Source organism: Panthera leo, chromosome B3, assembly GCF_018350215.1.
Source record: "Panthera leo isolate Ple1 chromosome B3, P.leo_Ple1_pat1.1, whole genome shotgun sequence".
In the NCBI taxonomy this organism is placed as follows: domain Eukaryota; kingdom Metazoa; phylum Chordata; class Mammalia; order Carnivora; family Felidae; genus Panthera; species Panthera leo.
Window position 1 is genome coordinate 81419202 of NC_056684.1, and position 24936 is coordinate 81444137.

The 24936-nt window shown below is 32.8% G+C and overlaps 1 protein-coding gene across 4 annotated transcripts in view; it reads left to right on the top strand.

The window, feature by feature from the left end:
- Positions 1-21330, top strand: part of ARHGAP5 (Rho GTPase activating protein 5) — a 77351-nt gene extending 56021 nt beyond the window's left edge. For all 4 annotated transcript variants that reach the window (XM_042942936.1, XM_042942934.1, XM_042942937.1 and 1 more), the window contains exons 4-7: positions 10853-10930; positions 13633-13764; positions 14484-14589; positions 18644-21330. In XM_042942936.1, coding sequence (XP_042798870.1) covers positions 10853-10930; positions 13633-13764; positions 14484-14589; positions 18644-18971 — 644 coding nt within the window. In that variant the 3' untranslated portion in view covers positions 18972-21330. The remainder of the gene's footprint in view (positions 1-10852; positions 10931-13632; positions 13765-14483; positions 14590-18643) is intronic.
- The last annotated feature ends 3606 nt before the right edge of the window (positions 21331-24936 follow it).

A 24936-nucleotide genomic window follows, 5' to 3' on the forward strand; every position in this document is an offset into this window, starting at 1 on the left:
TAAATCTACATTAACACATCAAAATCACCTAAAGTTCATGGTGTACATTAGAGTTCACTCTTGGTTTTGTATATCCTATGGGTTTGGAAAAAAATTCTCTGTGCTCTTCTTCATCTCTCTCCCACAATCCCTAACTCTACCGTACGCAACAACTGATCTTTTTATTGCCTTCCATCATTTTGCCTTTCTACACTATCATATAGTTGGAATCATACAGTAAGTAGGCTTTCCATATTGGCCTCTTTGACTTAATAATATGCATTTTAAGATTCTTCCATGTCTTTTCATGGCTTGATAACATTTCTTTTGGTACTTAATAATGTGCTAGTTTGTTTATCATACACCTACTGAAGGACATCTGAGTTGCTTCCAACTTCCAGCAGTTATGAATAAAAATGCTGTGAACATTGTCTGCAAATTTTCATGTAGATCTAAGTTTTTAACTCCTTTGGGTTAGATAACAAGGAGTGTGATTGTTGGATGGTATGATACATGTTTTGTAAGAAATGCCAAACTCTTCCAAAGTGCCTGCAATTTTGCATTCTGACCAACAATGAATAAGACTTCCTGTTGTTCTGTATCCTTGCCAGCAATTGGGGTTGTCAGTGGTGTTATTCTAATAGGTATGTAATGGTATCTCATTTTAATTTGCAGTTTTCTAGTAATGTACTCTGTGGAACTTATCTTCATACATTGTTTGCCATCATCATATCTTTCTTCATGGTGTCTCTTAAGGTCTTTGGTTTGTTTTGTAATGGAGTTTTCTTATTACTGAGTTTGGAGAGTTCTCTGTATATTTAGGATAATACTCCTTTATCAGATGTATGTTTTGTAAATATTTTTTCCCACTTTGTGGCTTGTCTTCTAATTCTCAAGATATACTGTCTTTCACAGCACAGAAATTAAAGTCTAGTTTATCAGTATTTTCCTCAGGGATTGTATTTTAAAAGCATCACCATAACCAAGGTCATCTAGGTTTTCTGCTGCTATCCTCTAGGCATTTTATAGTTCTGTGTTTTACATTTAAGTCATTTAATTTTTTACATTTGTAATCCATTTTGAGTTCATTTTTGTCAAGGTTGTAAGGTCTATGTCTAGATGCTTGGTTTTTGTTTTTTTAATGTAGATATGTAACTTTTGTAGCACCATTAGTTGAAGAGACTATCTTTGCTGTGTTGTATTTATTGCCTTTGCTCCTTGGTTGAAGATCAGTTGACTTTTAATAGATTTCTGTTTCTAGGCTCTCTATTCTGTTCCCTTGATCTTTTTGCATGTGCTTTCCTCAATAATACATTGTCTTGTTTACTAAAGTAGCTTTATAGTAAGTCTTAAAATCAGGTAGTGTGAGTCCTCCAACTCTGTTCTTCTCTTGAATATTGTGTTTGCTTTAAGTTTTGACTTAATCTTTATATAAAATTTAGAATCAGTTTGTTGGTATTTATAAAATAATTTGCTGGGAATTTGGGATTGCATTGAATCTGTAGGTCAAGTTGAGAAGAACTGACATGTTGACAGTATTGTGGCTTCCTATCTATGAACGTAGGATATCTGTCCACTTAACCTAGTTCTTGGAGTTTAATTCATCAGAGTTTTGTGGTTTTCCTTATATAAATCTTACTCATGTTTGTTGATTTATTATATAATTTTGGGGAGTGCTAATGTAAATGGTATAATGTTTTTAATTTCAAATTCCATTTGTTCATTGATATATAAAGAGAACAATTGACTTTTATTTAAACTTGTATCCTGCAATCTTGCTGTAATCACTATTAATTCCAGATTTTTTGCCTGCTGGTTTTCTACTACATAGATGATCATGTCATTTCTTCCCAATCTTTATGCTTTTGATTTCCTTTTCTTGTTTTATTGCTTTGGCAAGTATTTCTAGGATAATGTTGAAGGGCATGGTGAGAGTAGACATCCTTGCCATGTACCTGATCTTAATGGCAAAGTTTCTAGTTTCTTACTGTTAAGTATGATTTCAGCTGTAGGTTTTTTACAGTCTTTATCATATTAAGGAAGTTGTCTATTCTTGGTTTACTGAGAGTTTTTATCATAAATGAATGTTAGATTTTTATCAAATGCTTTTTCTGCATATTGGTATGATTGTGTGATTTTTCTTTTTTAGTCTAATGATTTAATGGATTGATTCATTGATTTTTTTAATATTGAACCTGCCTTGCATATGTGGGATAAATCCCACTTGGTCATAGTGTATAATTCTTACACATTTTTTGATTAAGTTTGCTAATACTTTGTTGAGGATTTTTGCATCTATTTTCATGAGAGATACTGGTCTGCAGTTTTATTTTCTTAAAATACTTTGGATTTATAAGTTTTTTAGCATGTAAAAAATCAGCTTGAGATTAATGGACATATTACCTCAGCATTTGTTTTAAGACTCAACTGACATGTTGAATTATATACTGTGTCTTATTTTATTTTTTCTGTTACATGCATATTCTAATACATAGCACATAGTAGGCATTGTATTAAGGGATATTAAATTCTGTTTCAAATCAAAACATATCATAGTAGGTGTCCACATGTTCATATTTTTTTCTGCATTTATGAAGTACACCATTAATTTGAGGAAGATATAGCTGTCCCATTTAGTGTTCATCTCATTTATGCATACTCTGTTAGACATTTTGTTTTAGGCTTGGGACATCATGTCTAAGAAAATAACTCCCAGATCTTTTTCTCACATCCCAGTGTTTTCCTGTATTCCTGACTGCCTACTAAACATTTCTATTTGGATGTAATATCTTGGGTTTTATTAAAATTTAGTTATTTTTCCCCCAAGCCACTTCCTTCTCTTAATTTCCTTTTTTCTGATAGTGCCAGTTTGTTTTTCCCAGTTTTATGGGCGAAGGCATTTCACTAATCTGAGTCCTCTTTCACCCTTTGTGCCCACTCATACGCCATTAATTGCTAAGCATTGCCCTTAGTATTTTTCTTACATCTGTTCTCTAGTGTCACTACCATATAAAGATCTTTTTTAAAAAATCACATGTATACTGTTATTGCTTCCAATCCCTACCCCCAGATGTCTCTTCTACTTAAAAATATTGAGCCCTTAGGAGAAATCAAAACAACTGAATTCCATAGCCTAAGAATTGCTTTTAAAATCTTAAATTATTTTGGTTGCAAGAAACTAAATGCAAAAAATACGCTTAATTGAAAGCATACTCATCTGTGGAAGCCAAGAGTCCACCCCAGTGGACTAGAATTCAGGTAATAGTATCATCTGTTTTTCTGTGTCCTTTTCTCTCTCTTAGACTTACCTTGTCTATTTACACATCCTATATTTTTTGTTTTAATTTTAATTACATCTTAAACCTAACCAGATATCTTTGAGTCTCCAATTCGAAATTCTCAGAAGAGAGAATCTTATGAGTACAACATAGCATATTATATTGACTAGTTTGTTGGTTTAGCATTACCAGATAATCAAATTATTTAATTTTTTAAAATAACCAGGGGCACCTGGGTGGCTCAGTCGGTTAAGCGTCCAACTTCAGCTCAGGTCACTATCTCACAGTTTGTGAGTTCGAGCCCTGCATTGGGCTCTGTGCTGACAGCTCAGAGCCTGGAGCCTGCTTCAGGTTCTGTCTCCCTCTCTCTCGGCCCCTCCCCCACTCACACTCTGTCTCTCTCGTCTTCAAAAATAAATAAATAAAATAACTGATTAATGTAGAATATGTGTTGTTTTGTCTAAATGTATATTGCATTGTGCAGTTTTCTTGAAATATGAGTTTGCCTTAATACTACTTTTGACCCATCTACCTCCCTCTGTGGTTTTTACATTTCTATCAAGCAATAAGAATACATTTTTTATTGTGTAGCATCTAGCTTGAATAAGCTTATATCCTACCAATTCTTCATTTTTTTCCCCACAGGAGCTTTTTAGGGTGGGTTGGTTTTTTTTTGTTTTTTTTTTAGGTAAAAATCATATAACCTGTAACTTAACCATTTGAGAAGAGTACAATTCAGTAGCATTTAGTACATCCACAGTGTTGTGTAACCATTCACCTCTAATTAGTTCTAAAATATTTCATCACTCTAAAGGAAATCCTGTACCCATTAAGTATGCAGTTATTCCTCATATTCCACGTTTTGTTCATCCATTCATGGCTCTTTGGGTTACTTCTGTTTTGTGTCTCTTGTGAATAGTATTTTTATGAAGATGTGTGTACAAGTATTTCTTTGAATACCTGTTTTGAGTTCTTTTAAAGTATATGCCTAGGAGTATGTCTAACTTTTTGAGGAATAGGCCGTACCATTTTATATTTCTGCCACCAGTGTATGAGAGTTTCCATTTCTCCACATCCTTACCAACTCTTGTTTTCCTTTTTTCTTTTTTAGTGTAGCTGTAATTCCTTCATTCCTGTGTATGAAGTTACACCTCTTTGTGATTTTGGTTTACATATCCCTAATGGCTAATAATGTTGAGAATCTTTTCATGTGCTTGTTGGCCATTTGTATATCTTTGAAGATGTATCTTTTGCCAATTTTTACATTGGGTTGTCTTTCTGTTGTTTGGTTATGAGAGTTCTCTGTATATTCTGGGTATTAGGCCCTTATCATGCAAATGATTTGCAAATATGTTATCCCACTTTATAGGTTGTCTTTCTTCATAATGTTTTTGATGCAAGTTGTGAATTTGGTAAGTGTTTCTGATGAAGTTGTAAATTTTCATAAAATTTATTTTTATTTTGTTCCTATTGTATTTTAAGATACATGTCTGCCCATTAACATAGATTTATATAATTCTTGTTTCATGCATTTTTTTTTAATCCTAGAGAAAAAGATGCTACAAATCAAAATTGCAATACTACTGGTTTATAAAAAAACTATCTGTAACTACTTTTATTTTAGTTATTTTTTTTTTGGTGTGACTTCAGGTTAGTGTCTGATGGATTATTTCAGCTTGGAGGACTCTAGCATTTCTTGATAAACTTTGTCAACTTCTGTTTACCTAAAAATGTCTTAATTTTTTTCTTCATTTTTGTTTTGCCAGAATTCTTGGTTGATAGTTACTTTCAGGACTTTATATCATCTTATTGTCTTCTGGCCTCTGGTTTCTGAAGAGAAATAAGCGTTAATCTTAATGTGGATTCCTAGGATATGGTTAAGTTTCTCTTGTTTTTTTAGTGTACCTCTTTTTGAGTTCATCCTGCTTGCAATTTGTTGACATTCTTGGATGTATACATTTGTGGGTTGTTGGTTTTTTTTTTTTTTCCATATTTAGTTTTAGCCATTATTGCTTTAAATATTTTCCTTTCCTTTTAGGAAAGCCCTTGCACATGTGTTGGTAAATTTGATGGTGTCCAGAAATGTCTTAGGCTCTGTTCATTTTTCTTCATTCTTTTCTCTTTTTGCTCCCAGACTCGATAATTTCAGTTAACCAGTCTTTAAGTTCACTGGTTATTTCTTCTGCTTGCTAAAATCTGCTCTTAAACCTTGCCAGTGAAGTTTTCATTTTGTTACTCTACTTTCCAGTTCCAGAATCTCTTTAGTTCTTACTCTAATTTCTTTGTATTTATTGATACTCACTTTATTGTCATCCCTCTGGTTCCTTTCACTTCTTTGTTCATGCATTTTTTTTAAAGAGTTGATTTAAAGTCTTTGTGTAGTACAAAGACTGGGTTTCCTCACAGACAGTTTCTGTTCATTTCTTTTTGTTCCTTGAGCATACCATATTGTTTCTGAGCATACCAGTTTTGTTTCTTTCTATGCCTTTTAATATGTTGTTGACAATAGGGGTTTTGAATTTTGTGTTATCTCTGGATATCAGATTCCCCTATCTTACCAGGGTTTTTGTTGCTGTTTATTGGCTGTGTTTGCTTGTTTGGAGACTTTCCTAAACTACTATTTTAAAGTCTGTATTCTTTGTCATTTGTGGCCACTGAAGTCTGTATTCCATTAGCTTAGTGGTTAGCTAGTGTTTTGACAGTTTGTTTAAATGCCTGAAGTCATTGGGAAAAAAATTCTTTCCAAGTCTTTGCACATTGTGTTCGCTTACTCTTTTAACACTTACCCAGGCCATTTATTACTCTGCTTGAGCCTTCACTTCCAGCTTGAGCAGAGCTTGTGGTTAGCCAGAGGTGAAAGTTTCTGATCTTTTCAGGCATTTTCTGAGGATGTATCCGGCTTTCAGCATGCATGTGGGCTTCTTGATTCCCCCCATATATGTAGACGCTTTTAAACTCCGTAATCCCCCACTGTCTCCTTTCGCCAACATCTTCCATGATAGGCTTTCCCTCCCATTGCTGATCCTGTTCCTGTCTCCACATTGCTGCAGCCAGTACTTCTGCCTTTACATGCCAATGAAGCCACCTCAGCCCTGGGAACACTTCAAGTTGAGTGAAACATGTAAAAAGCCCTTGTGTTGTTCCATCTAGGAGACTGGTCAAAACCCGTCACCATAGTTCCTTAAGAATAAGATCTGTATTGCTTCCTCTGGCACTTGTAACCTTTGCCCAGAGTGCAGGCTGCCATCATCATGGTTGTTGCTAATCTGAAGTATAAGGGTATGGTGGGTGGATAATTAAAAGCTGCTTTCTTCACCAAGCCTTCTAATGGTTGTGATTTTCTTTTTTTTTTTTTTTTTTTTTTACTAGATTTCATCCTTCTGCAAAAATTGATAACACTTTTTGACAGCTCATTAGTTGCTTTTTTGAGGGAAACAAGCCCTGAAATTCCCATTTCCATCTCGTTACTGATGCCATTTCCACATGGATGCATTTGTCTAATTTATGTGTTATTTAGACATTTTACTTTTTCTCTTACACACTGTAATCTATTTTGTGACTTAGTATTATTTCATCCTGAAGGTACAGAAACAGGCTTTGAAACTCTTATTTCATTTTCTTCATTAGCAGCTCAGATAGAGCTTGGACCATTTTAGAACTTCAGATACCAATAAGTTTGTACAGCACAAGGGTTACTTTTCTAATAAAAGAAAAAAAAGAGGATTTGGTTTAAAGTTATTTTCAATTTTTAAATTTTTATATTTAGTTTCAGAATATTGGAATATATTTCTAATGCCTTTATTTATTGCTTGGAGACCCATGATAGATACCTTGGGTGATTTTAAGTCCAAGTAAAACTTTGATAATTCACGTCTTGATAATTGAGTTGGGGGTGTTTTTTTCATTTTTTTTTTTTTTTTTTTTTTACATCATTTACTTATTAGTAAATGGAAGGCAAGATTTTTAGTGTAGATGATTAAGTACCTTAAAATTTTCACTTAACAAGTAATACTAAATGCTTATCTCTGTCAGGAATTGTCAACCTCAGTTAATGACATTTGGAGCTATTTAATCCTTCATGAGAGGAGCAGTCCAGGATATAATTTAATTTAGGTGTATTGCATTTAGTGATCATGTCTTTTTCAACCCATTTATTTATTTAATTTTTTAGATGTTTTTATTTATTTTTGAGAGAGAGAACACATGAGCACGAGTGGGGGAGGTACAGAGAGGAAGACGCAGAATCTGAAGCAGCTCCAGGCTCTGAGCTGTCAGCACAGAGTCCAATGTGGAGCTTGAACTCGTGAATGGTACGTTCATGACCTGGGCCTAAGTCGGAGGCTTAATTGACTGAGCCACCCAGGCTACCCTTTTTCAGCTCCTTTAATTAAAAAGAATTTTTGAGATTATCTTCAGACTTTTAGCCACTAGTTTTAGACTTTACTGATTTTTTTAAATCTAATTTCTCCTGTGTTTATTGGTTGACATTTCAGTATATAAATGAACTACTCGTCTCAATTTGAATATCATGTTTCCTCATTATTAGATTTGAATTATGCATTTTTGTTAGAAATACCATCAAGGTTGTTGTATCTTTTTAAGTATGTCATACCTGTTGAGACAGTGTATCAGTTTGTCCCAATAATTTTGATTATTTGTTGGTGTCTGCCATATTTCTTCATTGAAGTTAAAACTTTAATTTAGTAACTTTTTATTTATTTATATTGGTATGAGTTCATGTGTTCTTGTATTCAATGAGTTATAATGCATTAATGTTACTCAGATCATCCTAGCTTAGACTCCTTCATGGATTCTATGTCCTTTGAAGATACGTCTCTATAATTTTTTAAGTACTTCCTCAACTTTCTGGCACAAGATGTACCAGGCATGGCTTATACTTTCCCTGATTCATCCTTGGAATCCACCTTTTCTCCAAATTGCTCTGGTTTGTTTTGGTAGAGAATGGTGTTTAGAAACCAATATTGGGGCTACTTCTGGACCATCTCAGCAAAAAAAGCTAAGAAAGCTAAGAAATGTATGTATGTATGTATGTATGTATCTATACTTATTTCTGTAGCAGTTTGTTAAAAACCATGAATTTATGTTGTTACCTTCAATTTTAATCTAATACCATACAGTACATTTAATTCTAGTTCCCCTTTTGTTATTAATTCCCTTCTTGAACAGTGAGAATCCATGCTCCTTTTATTCTTTACATATTTACTCATTTGCTCAAGTCTGAAATATGCAAAAAGTATACATACTACTCTAGATTTGAAACCTGCTAAGTAGAGTTCAATAATTTATCACAATTTTTCAAAATTTTTTAAGGGCCAATTACATAGAGTGAAGTTCACCAAACTTAAGGGTACACTTAGATTCACTTGTGACAAATTCATTCCCCTGTTTAATGCACACACCTGTCAAGCAAGATACAGAACATTTTCACGACCCTTTATGTCTCTTTCCAATTGCTTTTCCAAACCACCCAAGGTAACTCGTCTAACTTCCCCCAGCCCCCACTTATAGATAAGTATTGCCTTTTTTAGAACTTGATATAAATGGAATCACATAAATAAATTCTTTTGTGTCTGGTTTCTTTCACTAATCACAGGTGAATTCATGTTGGCTATGTCAGTAAAACCTTGTAACATTTAAATAACATTAGGGGCGCCTGGGGTGGCACAGTCGGTTTTAAGTGTCTGACTTTGGCTCAGGTCATGATTTAACAGTTCCGGAGTTTGAGCTCCATGTCACCCGCTGTGCCAACAACTTGGAGCCTGCTTCTGATTCTTTGTCTCCCTCTCTCTGCCCCTCCCTTGCTCACCCTCTGTCTCTTTATCAAAAATAAATAATAAACATTAAAAAAATTTTTAATATAGCAACATTAGCCCATGAAACTTTGTCAGATTGGATTTTTGTTTCCTTTTATATGTTCATGAATTTCTGAATATTAACATTTTCCTCCTAGCATGAGATATACTTCATTCTTCTTTCATATTGTTATGTATTCTTTGTAAAGACTAAAATAATTCTAATAACTAGGTAAGAAATTAGAAGGAATTAAAAATACATTGTCCCATGGAAGCTGTGACATTGGTCAAGGAATAAGTTTGAGATAGTCTACTTTTTCATTGATTTGGTTTGTTTTTATTTTTTTGTAACTCCTGTGATCAGAAGAGTATAATGCCTTACGAAATTGAGTCTCTTTTAGAAGTGCTTTAAGAAACTTCCTGTTGAGCACAGACAATAGGTATAGACTTTTGGCCAGTGACATAAATGTTAGGTCTTTTGTTATTGTCCATAATTCCCTGAGGCCTTTCTTTTTTCATTCTTTTTTCCCCCCTCCTTTTCCAGTATAAATTTCTTTATGTTGTTCAGACTCTGTAATTTCTATTGATTTATTTTCAAGGTCACTCGTTCACTGCTCTGTTGTCTCCATTCTGTTTCTTTTCCTTAGTTCTAAAGTTTCTAGGTCTTACTATATTTCTGATTTTTTATGAAACTTTCAATTTTTTTCAAGTGTGTTTATAATTGTTCATTGAAATATTTTATGATAGCTGCTTTAAAATCCTTGTCAGATAATTCCACAGCTGGCACCTTTGTATTGGTATCTGTTAATTATCTTTTCTCCTTCATGTTGGAGATTTTCTTGGTTTGTGGTATGATGAATAATTTTAGCTTTATTATTGTATCCGGGTCATTTTGGATATTATGCTATGAGACTTTGGATCTTCTATTTTAGTGAACCTCTTCTGACTGCACCAGCAGTTGGGGATGAAAGCCCTGATGCCCTATTTGGTCTCCATGGGCCTCTACTGACACTACCATGGTGGGGAGGGTAATTTCCCTATTACCTCTAGATTCTGGTCTCTATTCACCCCTATTGACACCCCAGGAAGAGGAAGGGGGGGTATATGCCATTTTTACCGCTGGGTAGAAGAAGTGGAATTCTGATCTCCCTACTGGGTTACCACTTGTGTGTGAGGAGTGGGTTTCATGGTCTTCGGCTGGAGGAAGGCAGTTCTAATAAAAAAAAATGTTTTGTTTTTGCTTTCTGAGGCTACACCTTTCACAGTCCTTCCACTTGAGAGAGCAAGCTTTTCTTGTGGTTGGTTTTCTGTTATTTTTTCTTTCTCTTTTTTTGCCTGTGCTATGTGATATTTCTGGGTTGAAGCTTCTCTGTTGTCCAGTCCAGTATATATGAGGCAAAAAGAAATCCCAGAGAACTCACTATCATTTTGTTCTGCAAATTCCAGTGTCATTAGACAGTCTATCTTCTCTCCACCATTCAGAATCTTGATGTTTGCTTTTTATATATTGTGCTCGGGAATTTTAGCTATACTTAGTGGAAGAAATAGGAAGAAACATGTTTTTTCATTTTGCATGGAACTGGATGTCCTAAATGATTTAAGAGAAAAAGTGGTCCATTAAGAATTTCAAAACAAATGCCCCAAAATTTTTAATTCTTAATAGTATTTTACCACCATATTTTTCTAAGTTACTAAGTTGTGTTTAAGGTTGAGTGTATTCTGTTGTATATATGTATGTATGTATGTATGTATAAAACCTTATATATTTCTTTATTCTTAAAGGATTATGTACTGAAGGACTCTACCGTGTTAGTGGGAACAAAACTGATCAAGACAATATTCAAAAGCAGTTTGATCAAGGTGAGGTATATAAAAAATACAATCATTTTTAAATTATTTTCCTTACTGAAATTTCATGGTGGGAAGACTGATTTTTATAAGGAAGTGGGATTTTGGGGAGGAAAGAGTCTTGAAGCAGGATTTTAAATGTGTGATAGAATATTTACCACAGTCAAGAATAGGAGAGCTATAAATCTGTTACCAGAATTAGAAAAGCAATCAATTGACTTATGACAAATCAGCATCTTTCTAAGTCAGAAATAATACTTAATTAAAGGTGCAGTTTAATTTTTTTTCCATGCTTTAGGGCCAGCTAACCATTAGGAATTAAAAAAAACAAATCAAAGTTTTAAATGTAAAAAAACTATAAGCACTATGGAGAAAAATGAGTGAATATTTTATAATCTTGGAGTAGCAAGGCCTAAACTTGATATGAAATGTAGAAATCCTAAACAGGATGATAACCTGGACTGCTATCTCTGTGTGAGATAGTGGATAAAACGTGAACAAAACCGGGAGACAAACTATAAACTTGAGGGAGGTGTGGAATAATCTTGGATGGAATAAGCAGTTCACATCAGAAGAAAGAGACCAAAGAGTATATGAAAATATGCTCTGTCTCTATGATTTGTAGTACAAACACTAAAATAAAAAGAATTGATTTTGATTTATTATCAGAGTGAAAAGATTGTTGATAGAGTGTAGAGAAGCAGGTATGTTGTACACTGTTGGTTGTGGATACCTTTTGAGAGGTAGTTCATGTATAACTATTAAAATTCAGATACTTTGCTCCAGAAATTCCACTTATAAATATTTATGTTACAGAAGTCTTTGTATAAGCTTACCAAGATATACTTGAAAGAGCATTTATAGCAGTGTCATCTCAAATTTTTTTAAAAAGAGGAGGGGACCTATCCACGTTCTTTATAAGTGGAATACTAGGTTCCTGTGTAAAATAGTGTAGATTTATGTGTGTTAAAATGGTAAAATGTCAGTTATTGAGTGGTATGAAAGCTTTGGAAGTATTTTCTATATATAGGACTTCATTTTAAATTTGTGCGATTTCACTTACAGTAATTAAGGAATAGGTTATAGTCAATACTATGGCCTCTTGAATTATACTTCATGGTTTTGTTTTCTCGTTCTGTCACTTACTGTGCCTAGGGCAATTAATTTTTCTAAACCCTAACTTTTTCATATCTAGACTAGGAGTGATAAGAGGAACTGGGATGAATAATGAGATAATGAAGAGTTTTCTGTGCCACACACCATATCAAATATTCATCGGATAGCTCTTGTTATAGAAAATGTAGCCTAAGAAAATAAGCTTTAGTATATAATAGTGTTTATCATAGCATCTTTAATGTTTTTAAATAAAATCTAAATGTTCAGTAATAAAATATTATGTAAATTGTTAAATCTTGGGGAATATTTTGTGGTCATTATAACCATTTAGGGCAAAAGGTTATTAATGGGTTAAGGATGTGTGAATTCTTAGTACTATTCTTGCAAATTTTCAATTATGTTACAATTAAATGTTACTTGGTACACACAGAAAATGTTTTAAACATTTGCTTGTGAAATTTTAATCATCTTAGATAATGCCTTAACAAAATCCAGTATAAAAATGTATTTATGATTTTTCTAGTTTTTTTTTTAATGAATAAAAAGTGATGAAAGGAAACATGCCCGAATAAATAAAATGTAAATAGTGATTGTTTCTAGGTGATGGGGGTAATTTTTTTCTTGTTGTTGATCTGTGTTTTTACATTTTCTGTCATAAATATCAAAATTTGATATCATAAATACCAAAATTATAAAAGGAAAAAATAATTCTTTTAATAGCAGATTAACCTTGTGATACACCTTTAGTATATTCTATTCTTGTTTTTTAAGTCAGAACTTCACTGAAAAGGGTTGAAATGAAACTATTCCATACAAAAAAATCAAGTGTAAGCTAGAAGGTGTAAACTCACTTGATTTCAGCAAGTATAAGTAGAAGGTTTAAACTAAAATTTATATGCTTAATTCCTATCTTTTGTCTTTCTGTTTTTTTATGGCTTTTTTTAAAGTTTGTTTTGAAAGAGAGAGAGTGGGGAAGGGGCAGAGAGAAAGGGAATCTGGTAACCCAATTGACTGAGCCACCTAGGTGCCCCTGTAAAATAGCTTATGTAAACAAAATATTTTAAAAGGTAGGTATTAGTGAATGCTAATGCTCTATAACATACTAATAAGCCTAACAGCCTTTTACATTTGCTGTAATAGAAGATGCTTCCTGCTTGGTTCTCTCTTCCCTTATGTAGGCAAACTTATTAAAACAGAGTAGGAGGGGCTCCTGAGCATCTCAGTTGGTTGAACATCTGACTCTTGATTTTGGTTCAGGTCATGTCACAGTTCATGAGATGGAGCCCTCATCAGGCTCTGCACTACTAGTGCAGAGCCTGTTTGGGATTCTCTTTCCCACTTCTTTCTCTCTCTCTCTCTCTCTCTCTCTCTGCCCCTGCCCCATGTGCTCTCTCTCTGTCTCTCTCTAAAAAATAAATAAACTTAAAAAAAAAAAAAAAAAAACATTTGGGGAGGGGTGAATCAGCCTGTAAAGAAACACGGCTGAGGAGAAGACTCTAATACATTTGGATCTATAAGTACCTATATTTAGCTTACCTCTCTTATAATTAATTAAAATTTTATTATATAAATTACAAATTTAAATTTTTGTCTTGTAGATCATAATATCAGTCTCGTATCAATGGAAGTAACAGTAAATGCTGTAGCTGGAGCTCTTAAAGCTTTCTTTGCAGATCTGCCAGACCCGTTAATTCCATATTCTCTTCATCCAGAGCTATTGGAAGCAGCAAGTAAGTTGTAAGCCTCCTTTTTTGGAGAGATGATGATGGTGGGTTTAATGTACTGATTGCTTTGTGTTAAAATCATCCATGCACTAGAATGTGTAGCTAATAAAAATTCAGCTTATAAGACTCTTTCTTAAAGGTTATTTTCCTGCAAGTAAACAAAATCAGAATCCGGGGGAGTGATCCCCAGAAATATTTAGTTGTAGCTGGTCTCTCAGGTGACTCAGTGCTTCTAGCAATTTGAAGATCATTGTGCTAGAAATTTGTGATTTGTATTTTTATTTCAGACTTAGAGGCTGTGTAAGAAAATTAAATGAACTCTTCATGTGAATGTATCTCTAACATATTTCAGTAAAATATTAACCTGTGTATGGTGTGTACACATGTGTATTTAAGTTTTTTAAAGTCAAATTAACTTTGGCCTCATATCTTAAGTCATTTTTTGCAAAAGTAAGGTAGGAAAGTAGGTGCTTATTCAGTATAACCATTTCAAATTTTATCTCTGAGTCAATTTGACCTTGTGATTAGCTTTACATGCAAAAAGGCTATTGTAATAGATGATAATGTATTTAGCAGGTTTCTTAGAACATTTTGTTTTTGTTTACTTATTCTCATATGCTTCAAACAGATTCTTCATTGTCTTTTACAGTAAGCAAAGCAGGAAGCTTTATCAGATATTTTTAAATGTGTGTTTCAACAAATTCCTTCCTACTTTGATTTTACAGAAATCCCAGATAAAACAGAACGTCTTCATGCATTGAAAGAAATTGTTAAGAAATTTCATCCTGTAAACTATGATGTATTCAGATATGTAATAACACATCTAAACAGGTATTTTTATTTTTTGTTTATGCAGTTGCACTGTAAATTTTAAACTTCCAATTTTAAATTGGGTTAATAATAAGATAGAGAAAAGGAGGCAAACTAATTTTAAATATAGTTGAATTTTGGGTCTTCTCTGGATTTTTAAAATAGATTTTCACAACTTGTTTAAAGAAAGGTATATGATTGTGACTCTTTTAGTACATGTAATGATTATATAAATAGTATAGTAAGTATATTATATAAGTAGTAAGAATATTGCTATTATTCAACAGTTCTCTTCTATAGACTCTTAGAATTTTAGGTATGAAATGACTCTTAACCAAATGAACCTATTTGAAGTTGGAAAAATTGAGGTTTAAAGAGGGAAATTAGATACTCAGTGTCACATAATTAATAAGTGACACATCTTATGAGTAAGACCCCAAGTCTCTTAGAGGTTTCACTTAATTTTTGTATCACACTCTGTTGCTTTTGTATATCTTGCTTGTTTTGTTCGGGTATAGCCCACAAAGTGAAATTTTATCAGAAACTTAAATTCATATTACCGTCCATCCTGTTAACCTGAAATGCAGGACATTAATCCTGCACTAAAATCTTAAATATGTTAAACTTCAAGCGTATCCTTTTTTGTAAAGTGATAACTCTCTTCACAATACCATTTATTAAGTGAAAGGCAGTATTGTGTCATAGCTTAAAGCTCAGACTGTTGAGTCAGAGAGGCTCAGATGTGAAACATTTTTATTATGTGACCTTAGGCATATTACTTAACCTTGCTTAAGTCTTCATTTTCTCAACTATAAAAATGAGAAATATAACACCTCACAAAGTTGTTCTTAGGACTAAATAGAATTACTAGTATTTGTGCTAAGTTTTTCAAAAGTCTGCTCCTTATAATTTCTATTGACACTAATGAAGTTTTTTTTTAACTTATAACATCAATGTTGAAACCCAAGTACATTTCAGTTTTGTATCTCTTAAATGTTTAAAGTTTTATTGTTGCAATCAGTGTAGTATAAAATTATATTAAGGTTTCTAGTAACTATTCTCTGAAGTCTCCCTCCTTGAGAAAATACCAGCATACTAGTATTGTCATAAAATTAGTGGAGTATCATCTTTTGAAAATTATCATACAAATGGTTCTTGAAATGATAACAGATGTGTACATGGTACTGTTAGAGACCTTACCCAATATAGAGTGTAAAGATGGTTTGTGAACATATTATTGTTTGGCCAGATTAAAGTGCTGAAGTAAGAATTGGTGCTTTATTTAAAAAAAATTTTTGAGAGACAGAGTGTGAGCAGGGGAGGGGCAGAGAGAGAGGAAGACACAGAATCCAAAGCAGGTTCCAGGCTCCAAGCTGTCAGCACAGAACCTGATGTGGGGCTTGAACTCATGAACCCTGAGACCATGACCTGAGCCATAGTCAGACGCTTAACCAACTGAGACACCCAGGCACCCCAGAATTGTACTTTATTTAAAAGAATAGGGAAAAAAGACCAAGGGGAAAAGCATGGTCAGAGAAGCATAGTACTAGTCCACTAGCAATATTATTTTAGACAGTACCATGTTTGGCTTCATCAATAGAACCATACAGCAGCAGAAGCATACATGATGTGTTGAGGAATGGCAGAGGACTTTGTGATTCCAGTAGAGAGAAGGATGAACAGAGTAAGAGGTAAGGTCAGAAAGGGAAGAGAGACAGTGTGAGATTATATAGGACAGTACTTCTCAGAGTGTAATATGTCTAACTTTAATCTTTAAAATGTTTTATTGACAAGGAAATTGCTTGTGAGTGTATGTCGCTAAGCACACTGTTGACTTCCAACTGACATTTGTGAGGAGATGAGGAATGAGACTTTCTTAATGAAAATAGCATTGCATGCCTGTCACTCTGAGTGGTAGGGGGACCACTGGAGAGTAAAGCAGAGAAATAATATCATCAGACTTAAATTTTAAAAGGATTGGTCAACCAGACTGTAATGGGAACTCTGTGTGCCAAGTATTCTGAAGAGTGCTAGGGACATAGAAAGTGAACAAAGCAGTCACTCATTAAGTTCTAGTGTAAGAAATGAATGATAAATAAATATATAATAGATCATTGGCAAATTGCAGAAATGAATCCATGGAGTTACTCTTTTGTTATATTCTCTTTCAGCCTCCATATTCAGTGAGTTCCTGTGTTGAATCACTTTTTTCTCCTCTAATTATTTTTCCTGTTTGTTCCTGTGCCACTGCTTTAGTTTAGCCATTATCATTTCTCATTTAGGTAACTCTAGTTTCATTGTAATTAAGCTCTCTTCATGCCAGTTTTCCTCTTGATCCTCCTGTGATCCTGATCTAAGAATGATCTTTCTATAAAGATGTTTTTTAATTGAATAACATCTTATATCCTAAAGAAAAAAATGTTCAACATTAAGTGGTCTAGTTCTGACTTACTCAGTTACGCCTTCTTTCCATTTCCTCTAAGCACACAACACAGCGAGTAGCTGGATTAATAGCATTTAATCAGAGGTATCAATTTGTGCCTGTCATTACATCTTAATATGACTGCCTCAGTTCTCAAAATGTAGTCCTCAAACCAGCAGTAGCAGCATCACCCCAGAACTTGTTAGGAATGCAAATTATCAGATCCCACCCCAGACATAACTATCAGTCTCTGTTTTAACAAGCCCTCTAGGAGGTTCTGATACACACTGAAGTTGAGAACCACTGTTTTGACTGAATTACCTTCCCTTCCTACCATTTTACCAATTGCCCATCACTCTTAACTCAAACATCAGACATTACCTCTTCAAGGAAGCCTTTCCTAGGCACCCTCATCTCTTACTTGGTACCTTTCTTTTGTAGTTTTTGACTGAGCAAATAGACCTGATGCCCATGCTGTAATGTCTTTCAACTTTACAGGTGTTTTTGTTTTTTGCCTTTCGTTTTTTGTTCGGTTTTCTTTTTTCAGAATCTACACTTGTCTACTGCATAGAAACAACTGAATGGACCCACTATAGTTAGTCAGCTTTATTCTGAATATTCTAATTTTCTCTCTTAACAAATAGTAATAACTTTTACCATAGAACACATATTTTTAGGGCATATTACTTTACCTCAGATGAACAATTCCTGTGGTTGGGGGAAGGGGTTTCTTTGGTTTATATTTAAAATATTTTGATGTGCAAATTTAATTACGAGATTTTCCCACTACCTTCCATCCTGGATTATTTCTTTATGTGTGGAAGAAGAGCATCAGATAGAAATACTAAGATTCTTCCCCAATTTAATAATTTTGATTTATAATTTAAGATTTTTCTCTTAGGTTTCTTATTACAATGGTAGAAGTGCTTGCTTACATATTTAAAGAGCTATATGTAAATCTGTTAATACAATGTATAATCATTTATAAATTCTTAAATTCTTAATTAAGTGATAAATTCTTATTAAAATTCTAACTAAGAATTTTAAGGTGGAATGTGTTTCTGTGAACTGTTGTCTTTCAAATTAAATTTGTAGCAAGGTACAATATATTTAATGATGGAAAAGATTCTTTTTTGCAATATTAGAAACTAAGTTTTTTGAAAGTTGAAAAAGTCTGTTGGTTGGAGGATATGATAGAGTAATTTTTCTAAAGTTTGATTTTTCCAAGGATCAGCGAGCTGACAATACCACGGTTTGTCTTTTCATCTCTCATAATAGTCAAGGAATTTGGATATGCAGTTAGAATTTTCGGTCTCTGTTGCCAGAAACTCATTAAAGTTTGTCACGTGTCCTCCTTACTCTGAGAAAAAGGTTTTTTTTCCACACACATTAAGGAGGTTTCTATACATAAATTATAAAACCCCTGGTACCACGTTTTTTTAAAGACTGTCTTTGATTTTTCACAAGGAATGGATTTGCTGTCTCCTGTTACTAGAATGTAGTTGAAAATCTTAGAATGCACAAGAAGAAAGATGGTTTAAATGTGAAGTTAAGATAAAAAATTTTTAAAACTAAATCATCTGAGATCTCTGATACTTAAATTGCCATGAATTTTGATTGGTTTCTAATTGTTTTTTCCTATCATAATTTCAGGGTTAGTCAGCAAAACAAAATCAACCTAATGACAGCAGACAACTTATCCATCTGTTTTTGGCCAACCTTGATGAGACCCGATTTTGAAAATCGAGAGTTTCTGTCTACTACTAAGATCCATCAGTCTGTTGTTGAAACATTCATTCAGCAGTGTCAGTTTTTCTTTTATAATGGAGAAATTGTGGAAACTGTGAACACTGTGGCTCCTCCACCACCTTCAAACCCAGGACAGTTGGTGGAACCAATGGTACCGCTTCAGTTGCCACCACCTTTGCAACCTCAGCTGATTCAACCACAGTTACAGACAGATCCTCTTGGTATTATATAAGTACGAACTGATTGCAGACAGCCTGAATTTGGACAAAAAGCAAATCTAGGCATGCATGTTTCAGGGTTCAGTAGTATACTTGATTTTTCTTACAGGTAATTCACAGTCAAAATGATGAGACATTTTCTCTTTGAACTATATGGTATAATTCCTTAGTCATTTACATTACAAATCTAACATGTGATAAGCATGACTGGAGAGGTTTAATTTTTATAAACAAAAATAGCTATAAAATACAAAGCTGCTGTTGCATGCAACCTTATTGCAATCAGTATATCATTCCTGTGGCATTTTCTGTCACATTATATTGTGAATAAAATTTTTCTATAGAAATTAAATGATTTAAAAACTCACATATATGAAACATTTAATGCTTTTCAGCCTGCTTTATGGCTGATTTTGTTATTTGATGTGCTGATTTGGGCAACTTAATTTACATTTTAGCAGTCTGTGTAGATAACTAAAAGCCCAGTTAAGTATTTTATAATTTCAGGCTACTTATGCCATGCTTGGGATGTTGTTTGAAAGAAAGAAAAATACACTTATCATATTTCTGCACCTTCATCTTTACTTCTAAATAAACCTGTGGATGATTTGATGAGGGGTAAATGAACATATTTCTTGTACACGCATACCAAGGATATACTTGTGGCTAAAGTGAGTTGATAATATTGTGCAAAGGATAGTTGTCACCAACTCATTTCTTTATGGTCCATAATGAAATAAACATCTTGTATACTGTTAATTCTGTAAACAGATGCATGTTCAAAAGATCTATGATGGTCTTGTAATCTTAATCTAATATATTTTAGATATTTTAATTTTTTCCCTCTTGGGAAATACATTTAGTATAGTGTAGAAAATACTTCATGACATTTTCATATAAGGTTATATAACTTTTCGTACATAAACATGAAATTTGTTGTAGAATATTCTTTAAACCAAACATTTTAATCTAGGACTTCAATTTAATCTGTTCCTTGAATCTATTTTTATGTGGCCCTTAAAAACATATCCAAAAATCCATTGCTAATATAGCAATAAAAATACTTTGGGTACTGACAGCCTCTTTGGAGTGTGTACATATAAAGTTGCAAACTTGTATTCATATTCTTTTCTGTGATATGTTGTACTAAAATCCAAAATGCTTTTGCACCATTTTTTAAAACAATTTTTTCTTTTGATGTTGGTACCAGATTTGCTGTAAATGATTGCTGCTTTGGGGGTTAAACATTTTGTTAGTAAAGATCCAACCAGAACACTAAATTACGGATAAAAATTTCAGAACTGGTGGCATAAATTTTTTTAGGCTTTATTCAAAATTTGTTTATTACCAAACCATGCCATTTTTTTCTGGAAAGGAAAAAAAAATGGTTTGTTTTTCCTTGTTAGGTTATCTTTTCCTGTAGGAAAGAGGAAATTCTTTGGTCCGTGTTGTAATCCTCATTCATAATACAATTTTAAGGTTGTCTTATGTGTATTATAGTAAATAGATGATTTTGAGATTGGAGGCTCCTAAGAGTTTGATTTGCTCCATTTTTCCCTAAAATAAATACCGTCTTTCCCAACTGTTATGTCCTAGGTATTGTACTTCTAATTTTAACTTCAGAATCAAGATGTCAACATCAACCAGGCTGCTGTTGAAGTACATGTATATTATAAATTATCTTATTTGTGTTATACTCTTACATGTTATTATCTTTTCTAAGAAAACAAAGTCCCTATTATTCCTATTGCAAAGCACACAGGAATTAAGAAAGTACAGTAATTTTTAAAAAGAAAAATCCGGTAAATGTAGTATTCTTAACTTGTTCTATATTACTTAATAACCTATTGTCTATATAGCTTTAATTTATAGCTGTCAGTTTAACATTGGCATGTCTGGCAAAGAAAATTAAACTTTAAGAGTTTTATAAACTGTTTCTAGGTTGCTAAAGAATTTATTTTTCTACTATATATGGTATAGACAAAGCTCAAAACTATGTACAGGAAAAAAGCCTGACTATTTCTTTTGGAAGTAGGCTGAAAAGAGAATTTTCAGAACTGTTCTTGTCTTCAGTTCATTTGGTCATGACTTTGCTATTGTAATATGTGAATCCCAGTTTATTTAAGCTATTCTCTTTTATACTTTGTTAATTTAACTTTCATGTACATTAAGTACCATTTTTGTTATTAAAACTAGCATTTATCATTTTCCACATTAACTACCTTACACCTTCCCCAAAACTTATCTCCACTTTTCTATGCATTCTATAATTGATTTGAAAAGCTTCATAGTGGGTCATTTAAAATTCTACATTTGGTTCAATTAACCTATAGGTTTCAGTTAATTGAAAATTAAAGTACAGTTTAAAGCTCAGTCTGTTACACTGAATTGATTGCGTTTGTTTTTGCCAAGGGTTTAGATATGTTTTTAAATATTAGAAAAATAATTCTAAGGACAGAATAATATAATTAAACTTTGCTTTGGTAAGTTACTGGAAGGTCTCACTGTTTAGGGACATATTATATATGAGACTTAAAGGATGAAAAGGATATTAGATAGTCTCATAATTATGGGTAAACATTAAGGCATTATATTTTACAATTTTAAATAAAATTCCATCTACACACATGTTGCCATTGTTTCATTTAAGCTTCAGTGCTTGTAGTTACTACAATATTGTACTTAACAGTGGTTAGGTTAGCAATATAAAGATGCATAGTGGTACTCCTTTTCAAATTTTTAATAGATTTATTGGAAGTCAAATTTATTTCAACAGACACTAGGATATACAATTAATTTTAGAACAAAATTCCAGGCATAATGTATTTCCATTTGAAATGGTATTTGTTTAGTGCTTTTTCCCCCCAACATTGACGATGTAAATACTGTGTAGGTAACCACAATCTAACTTAGCCAAAAAGCAGCTTTTATTTTCCATACTGTGTGTAAATAATGTAGACCCTTTTTTTTTTTTTTTTTTAAGGTACTGGAATTTAATTTCTAATATCTCTTAGATATAAACAAAAGGGAACAATTGGAATAAGATTTAGGCCTTAGCTTCCATGGTGATTTTTAGTTTTTTATACGGTAATAATTGTGATGCTATTTGTCAACTGGATATAAATATATATATAATTTTAAAAAGTCAAAAGTGCTTTGTTTCTTTGTTTATAATTAATGTAATTTTGTGCTTCACCCACAGGATGCTGCAGTAAATTAAATATCAGTGAAGCTTCTTCTGTATAAAGAATGCTCTGAATAAAACATTAAGAAGCTGTGTAATTTTAAGTTATAGTTGCCTCTAATTTTACCATTTCATTGGTAAAAGCTATTTTCTTTTTTGTGTAAAATAGGAAAATAAAAATAAATTTTTCAATATGATGAAAGTTTTAGTAGGGAGGTATATTACTAAGCTTTTATACTATACCATGAGAGGAGATCCAAAATTCATTTTGGATGTACGCATACTGGTGAAAATTTAGTTTTTAAATGTTCAGGAAAAGATTGATTGCACAGATTTCTGATTCCACTGTTACCTGGACCTGAATTTTGAGCTGTGGCTACACGTTCTTTTGAGCCACTGGAAATATTTTGAAGCCTATTTTAGTTTTTTAGCAGAGCTGCTAACATTGAAAAATATACTTTTGTTTTGTCTTAATTGGTTTATGAATATTAAGCCAAACTTTATGGATGTATGTTCTAATATTCTGTGGATCTGATGAAGTCTGACTTTAATTTTTGTTTTTCTTGAAATTGATAATTTTAATTAATTACCTTAATTCTTAGGCTGAACAATTTCTGATTTGTTTCAACAGTTATGGGTTTTATTTACTTTTTTATTGTATTTGAATTCTTGACGTTCTCAGCAGCCTTTTCAGTTTCTCAAATGTCTGAAAATAAAATTTTCTAAGATTTAATAGGGGAAGGAACCACTCTTCAAAATGGATTTCTTATGGTAACATCGGTGTGTAGTTGAGAAAACTGTACAAGCATTAATATCTCATACCCAATATCCAATCATTAGATATCCAAGTACTGTGATCTCTTTACATTAGTTAAAATCTAATTAACAAACTTTGGGGATATTTACTATTAAGTTGAACCTTGTCATCATCCCATAAGCATGATTTCTGTCCCCAGCCCCAATATTAGTTTTATCTCTGTGGGTGTGGGAGCAGGTAGGTGGGGGGATCCACAGATGTCATATCAGTTAAATCTTAAAGTGTTTAATATTAGTATTTCATAGAAATTTTTCAGGCAATAGAAATGATTTTGGAAGGCTAATGGTAGTCAAAGTTTTAAGATTTCAATCATTACTGTTTAATATATAAAATTTATAAACCCTAAAATTAATACAGTGCTAGCAATTTTGGTTGTCATTTTACAAGTAGTGCTAAGATCTACAGTAAACACACTGAGTAGTTGTCACAGAATTTATAGTTTAGAAACACTTGTTTAATTCCCACAGTGCTGATTTTCTATTCAATTTTATTTGCCTCGTGTAAAAATTATGAACATTTTAATAATGGCTCTCCTGTTCTAAAAGTTTGCCTCATTTTTAGTTAAGATTCTCTTAGTGTTGTGACCTATTTTTTCAAAATTATTTTGTATTATATTTTATTCCAATACAAGTGATGTGGGCTTTAACAATTGACCTGTTTACTCATTGCTTCACTAGTTCATACAAGTTAGTTGTAATTATGTGTCTCCACTCACCAGATCATTTTCTTGTGACCTTAATAAACTAAGTGTTTTGTCCTAATCATTTAATATGTTTTAGGTACTTGTAGTTCTTAAAAGATCTTACCATTTTAAACGTGGAGCTCTTATTTTCTTTCCCTTCTCTTCAGATTCTGGTATTTCATTTTATCTAAATAATTGTCTTTGTAGGGGTTAGTGAAGCCACTTTATATGTAATACCCTAAAATTACAAGTAAAATTAGAAGCAATCCACACTATCCCTTCTGTTATTATTTGTGTAGGACTTGAGTTATTTTAAATGTGTAGGTGAAAAGATTTTAAAAACAAAACAAAAACCGAAGCTATGAGAACAGAGCCATTCGATCCTCTGTTAAATTGATCTCTTAGAAATTTCATTTTCAGATTTTTCATTTTTGTTGGTGTTCAGACGTTTAGTTGCCAAATGTTTTTGGTTTATAGAGAGAAACCATTACCAGTGATGCATTTTTCAAATACAAACTAAAATGTATCCAATTCTTTAGTTTCAAAATGATGGTAGAGGGCTGCCTGGCTGGCTCAGTCTTTGGAGCCTGTGACTCTTAATCTCCGAGTTGTGAGTTCGAGCCCCACATTGGGTTGTAGAGATTATTTAATAAAATCTTTTTTTTTAAATGGCAGTTATAAGTTACTTAAAAATGTATTTAAATATTTTCATGTAGATTAAGGTGAGCAGACGTTTTCTGTGTAAGGGCAGATGGTAGATATCTTAGCAGGCCATATGATCTATGACACAATTCTGCTGTTGCAGTGCAAAAATAGCCATAACCAGTATAGAAATAACATGACTGTGTTACAGTAAAACTGTGTTTACAAAAAAGAAGCAGCAGACTAGAATTGGCTCACAGACCAGATGATCCCTGGCAAAGATGGTTAGTAAAGTTCAAGTTTCCAACTAGGTGGAATAATTTATGATAGATTAATTCCAAATAATACAGGTCAAAGAAATAATTTGCAGAGGGTGATGATAATTGTCCTGTTTTACCACCCTTTTTTCCCCAAAAGGAATCATCTTTCTTAGTTTTAATAAATGAGCTATGTGGAATAGTTCTTTAAAAGATCGTAGTAAATTATTAAAACATTGTATCCAGTAGGTAGGATTGGTGATACAATTGTATATATCAGGAACACCTGGCTGGCACAGTTTGAAAGAGTATGTGACTCTTGATCTTGGGGTCCTGAGTTTGAGCCCCACATTGGGTGTAGAGGTTACTTAATAAAACCTGAAAAAATAGTAATTGT